This window comes from Austrofundulus limnaeus, unplaced genomic scaffold (genome assembly GCF_001266775.1).
Source record: "Austrofundulus limnaeus strain Quisiro unplaced genomic scaffold, Austrofundulus_limnaeus-1.0 Scaffold17, whole genome shotgun sequence".
Classification (NCBI taxonomy): domain Eukaryota; kingdom Metazoa; phylum Chordata; class Actinopteri; order Cyprinodontiformes; family Rivulidae; genus Austrofundulus; species Austrofundulus limnaeus.
Window position 1 is genome coordinate 2,406,906 of NW_013952419.1, and position 5,217 is coordinate 2,412,122.

A 5,217-nucleotide genomic window follows, 5' to 3' on the forward strand; every position below is an offset into this window, starting at 1 on the left:
ACACACACACACACACACACACACACACACACACACACACACACACACACAGCAGCAGCAGCAGGACTGCATTCTCCTTTTCACATCCTGGTAGACTTCGTGGGACATTGTTCATATATTATAATGTGGTGCCAGGGCGTTCCATCATTGCTCGGCCTATTTATAACACGGCAGCGTGCGCTAACTTTGTAGCCTACTCAGTTACTGCTAAAACTGGTTCACAGCAATAATGCAAAGTCTGTGTTTTCCTTCTAACAGTGCCACAGGCTTTACTGAAGGAGGCAGACCCCAGGATAATAAGCACCACCTCCTTTCCCACCACAGAAAAAGGTAACGTGAGTTGTAATTTGGCTGCARTTGGTTTATTTTTATGTTTTTATCACGCTTGTAATCTTCCCAACAGCTTCTCCGGCAGATGTGGAGGAGCCTTCTATCAGAGGGTCGGGCAGGCCTGAAAGCTCGGGGGCGATGGTGAGCAACTCTCTCCTGGCATACGTCTACATCAGAGGTAACTGTTCCCCACACGCCACAGCTGTGAGTTCACATCATAATCACGCAGGGAATCTGAAATCCCCTCTCCTCCATGCTGCGTCCCGCTGACTCAGAGCACCCGGAGATGGCGGCGCTGCTGTTCACCTCCAGCGTGTGCGTGGGCCTCCTCGTCACCCTGCTGGCCCTGTCCGTCCGGGTGACCTGCCGTGGGCGGGGTCGGGGACTCGCAGCCGAGCCAGGCGGCCAGGAGCGGGACCACAAGGAGGATGAGGAGGATGAGGAGGATGAGGATGATGAGGACGATGACGAGGAAACAGAGAGCTCTTTGCTCTCGGCCGCAGAGAGGAAGGCGGGACACAGCTGGGATGAAGTGACGTACGTGAGCGAGGCGGCCGAACTGGCGGAGAGGATCGAGCGCAGAGACATGATCATTCAGGAAATTTGGATGAACTCGTATCTGAACGGCACCCCCTGTTGAAGAGAGGACCCTCTRTGGGTGCTGCACACGAGCTTTAGCTCACAACCAAAGAGACTTTTTTTAAAAATCGTAATGCAGAGCAGTGTCGCAGTCTTTGCAATGGAAGAATGCAATATCTGCAATGGAGTCAAGTTTTGTGCTGCAAAAAAAGGCAGCTTGTATTTAAATGCTGTATTTACTCACTTTTACCAGCAAAAAAGCTGAAGTTATGTTATTTTCACAGGTTTAAACCACTGAGTAGAATTCATAAAGCTGTTTTTTCATTGTTTTCTGCATCTTGATGCATCATGTTATTATCATTCAGTCTCACGGCAGCTGGCTTATTTACAATAGTAACAGAGAGAGGTGTYCTGCATGTGAAAGGCTCAAAATGTGCATTTTTTTTTTTTTACCCATCTTCATGACATTACAATGGGGCTWTGGTAGCTCAGTGCTGCAGCTGAGGTTGCAGGTTTGAGTCCAGTTTGCATCATCACCAAATCTTTAATGAGTTCGCTCCCTGTGGTAACCTCTTAAGGGAGCAGCTGAAAGAAAAACAGCTTCACAATATTGCAAAGTGTATTGTTTTAGTRTAACATAAAAAAGACTGCTTTTGATAGCATCTATGCACACTGCATGGCACAATGTTTGAAGCKCTCACGGGCCACATAAAGTTCTGTGGCAGGCCACAAATGGCCCGCAGGCCTTGAGTTTATGTTATGTTATTTTTTCCTCTACAGCAATGGTTCACAAAGTTAGGGTCGGGACCCACAATGGGGACCCGAAACATCAAGGTGGGGTCCTGAAAAGATTTTCTGAATTAATTCTATTAGAAAATAATATATATATATATATATATTTTTTTTTTGCATTTGTTGTTGCAAGAGTAAGGCTAGTGTTCCTAAAATTGACAAAAACAGATAATGAATATTGTTACTATGTTCTTATTTTTTTAATGTGAAAACAATGTTTATCATCCAACTATTGGGGGGCCCAAGTCTCTGCTGCTGGTATTTTGAGGGTCAAAAGCTGACAGAACTAGATTAGTGGCACTTATTGATTCATTTACTGTATGCCAGAGGCCCAGGTTCTCTGCCGTGTTCCTTCACARCTGGCCTCTTTCCATCATCAAACATTTCCACCTTATCAAGGCTGTGGAATAAAGAGTTACAGATCAGTTTGCTTCCCTTTGCTGAGACGATTCAAACACAGCCACTTCCTGCCTCTGAGCTGCAGGGACTGTAGGAAAGCGTGCGTGCGCACACTATTATGAGACAAAGAGAGGAAAGGTGTAGCATCCTTGTTGCTGCACTCAAAKGGGGTGTTGAACTTTCATTTATGATGTCACCGATTATTGGAAACAATTCTTTATTATTATTTTAACACAAAGTAAAAGACATTTGAAAGCATAAAATTCTATTGATCAGAACGGCARTTTTCTGTGATGAGTCAAGATACAGAATATGTCAAATAAGACAAATGATAATTTCTGAAAGACTCAAGGTGTCTTGATCAGCTGCATTCAGAGATGTTTAAGTTGTTTAGTGGAGGTGCAGAGAATAGTTCTGAGTGTTATCTTGGCCCCCATTTGATATTAGTGAGTCCCTGAAACTGTCGTTTGAGAGCCTGTCTGTCTGACCACCCTGAGTCCAGGTAGCTGTCATCGTCTGYCTCCTCCAGTTTCTGAAAAGGATGTAAGAAGACCGTGAGACTGCACATTCAGTCCAGATACAACACATGATCTGGCTTCGCCTGGACTCACCTTAAGTTCTTCCTGCCTTCTGTAGTGATGCAGCATCATCTGTTTCTGCTGCTCATCAGTGACCAGAGGCTCTCTCGCTGGTGCCCCCTGTCCTCTCTGAAATGAATAACAAATAATAATAATAAAAAAGAAACAGTTGCCTGTTACAAGCTGCAAAAAAAAAACTTTCAGATGGCTTTTACCTTTTGGATTTTCACCACAAGCTTTGTCTTTTCATTTTTGCCAATATAGTCCTGCAGCTTTTTGCCTCTCTGCATCTCTTTACCAGCCCACCACAACTGGCATTCATCCTCGGAGACCACCTGGAGAGATGCCTGAGGTGTGAAGATGCATGGAGTGAAAAGAAAAATAGAGAGAAAGGAAGAATGGACAGCAGTTTATCTTCAGGATGTTTTACCTGTGTCCCTGAAAGATCTTCCTTGTTGTCAAACTCCATCCTTATAGGGTCATGAGGAGGCAGTCCCATGGGGTACACGATCGTGACTGCACCCCTCAGCTGATCCAGTGCTTCCTTTACCATTTCCATTGTGACACAAACATTTGCTTGAACTTGTTTCTGCAAAATTAYAAAAACACACAACAAATGTGATTGGTGTTGTCCTCTCACTTCGACAAATAAATCCAAAGATGATTTTTTTTACCTTGGATATTAGTGCCTTTGCCTCCTCTACTGTCCTCATCAGCACCTCCTTCATTTTGTCATCAGAAGCTTATTTAAGGGAGAGACTTTTWAAAAAAACAAATCTGACCACGTGTCAAAATACTGCAGTTCCAAGAAATAATTAAAAGCACAGTCTGCTTTAATTCTTACAGAGTAAAACTAAATAATTWAACTGTTACCATGTCCGTTCCTCCGTCCAGTCTCGTCTTTTCTAAACACTGGCCCTCCACTAGGAATGCACCTGTCTTCCCATTCATCCTTCAGCTTCAGCTCCAGGATCTGCTCCTCTGTCAGCCCCTGCATGTTGGGTGGAAGTGTGATCCCATGATCTGCAAGCTCTCGGATCTCTGAGGAAATATTCACACAAAAGAAAAAAAAAACACATTGGTGTCACGGACAAAAAAACATTGCATGCAAAATATTTAGACAGTATGCGTTGTAACAAACATCAACAAAAAACATAGTATTGAAGATTTTCCTTTTGACACTCCCATGCATGTGTTCAGACATATATTTCAAAGTGCAGTGTGAAAAAGGCGACCAAAGACACCAGTAAAGGTTTTCACCTGAACATATTCTGTCGACCTTCAGCCTCCCGTTGTAGATGGCWGTAATTTGTTGGATCACCGTCTCCAGAGCAGCGACGGTCGTCGTGTTGAAAAGAAACTGGCTCTCATCTCCGCGCTTCACGTGCAGCTGCACCATGGTCTCCACCAGCCTGCTTCCTGAAAGAAGTGGGCAGAAATTTGTTTTCAATTTAAACTGAGCCGCAAGTCTGGACGGAAGGATTTAGTCTAGCTGGTGTCTTTGAGGTAAACAAAGTAACTATGGTAACGGACGCAGACGGCCGACAGACCGATGCTAGCTTAGCTAATCTTGTGCTAATGATAGGCTCCTGTTGTTACACCGTTTAATCAACATACCTATAGGGAAAAATAAAGATTATTAACATTTACCTGTGCAGCCAACTAGCAATGAAGTTCTTTCGCTGGTAAAGTTTGATTTTTAATCCGTTTCTAACAACCAAACACATCTACAATACGTGAGATTCTTCTTCTTCTTCTTCTTCATATTATTATTCTTGTTCTTCTTCTACGCTTGGGTTAATGTAAACGACTCTTATTGACTTTACCAGACTTACTGCCCCCTCGCGGCAAAAAATGGCATAACAGTATGAGTTGAGTTTTTATTTTATTTAAAAAAAGATGTAACTTAGTTTCAAATTCATTTATGTCACTTAATTTTTTTAAATCAAGTCTTAATGAATGAGAAGCCATTCAAGCTGTGATTTACTAATGTATTTTTATGTGTTTTCTGAGAGTATTTGTGGAATCTGGGTGACCCAATTAGGCATAAACATGTGAATAAATAAAAACAGGACCAGACCCTTCGGCTAAARTGGTAAAGAGGCCCCATGTCATCCTACCAAACAACAAACAAAAATAAATAAATGAATAAATGAATAAATAAATGAATGAAAATTTCCACAATAAACACAGATGACTACAATATCACAATTGAGACAAAATGAACAACAAAAAACACAGGTACAAAATGACCAAGACAGATCAATCAAGCATACATTTATGTAATAACCACACAAAAAGTGCAGATTTGCCAACGTGGGACCACATACAAATGATAAATTAGATAAATGAGTTAAAATGACCAAAACAAAACAAAATAAATGTATTCGTGCATATTAAACTAGGACAGAAAATTTGCATAAATTGAACCTTTAGTTTGGTATCTTGCCAATCTGTTAGACAAGTCTGTGTCTGTTTAAAGCTCTACGCCCATGGGCACAGACATTCTATCTGTTTATGCGGTTAAAGRAAATTACAG

At 42.1% G+C, this 5,217-nt stretch overlaps 2 protein-coding genes across 4 annotated transcripts in view; one reads left to right on the top strand and one right to left on the bottom strand.

The window, feature by feature from the left end:
• Nucleotides 1-1,245, top strand: part of eva1c (eva-1 homolog C (C. elegans)) — an 8,804-nt gene extending 7,559 nt beyond the window's left edge. For all 3 annotated transcript variants that reach the window (XM_014003250.1, XM_014003249.1, XM_014003252.1), the window contains exons 6-8: nt 259-330; nt 404-508; nt 606-1,245. In XM_014003250.1, coding sequence (XP_013858704.1) covers nt 259-330; nt 404-508; nt 606-970 — 542 coding nt within the window. In that variant the 3' untranslated portion in view covers nt 971-1,245. The remainder of the gene's footprint in view (nt 1-258; nt 331-403; nt 509-605) is intronic.
• Nucleotides 1,246-2,300: 1,055 nt separating this feature from the next.
• Nucleotides 2,301-4,458, bottom strand: cfap298 (cilia and flagella associated protein 298). The gene is made up of 8 exons (XM_014003253.1): nt 4,329-4,458; nt 3,939-4,097; nt 3,552-3,719; nt 3,353-3,420; nt 3,109-3,267; nt 2,894-3,025; nt 2,712-2,807; nt 2,301-2,632 (listed from the first exon to the last, which is right to left on the bottom strand). The coding sequence occupies exons 2-8, from the start codon at nt 4,075-4,077 to the stop codon at nt 2,522-2,524; spliced, it is 873 nt and encodes a 290-aa protein (XP_013858707.1). The 5' UTR covers nt 4,078-4,097; nt 4,329-4,458; the 3' UTR covers nt 2,301-2,521.
• Between the last annotated feature and the right edge of the window lie 759 nt (nt 4,459-5,217).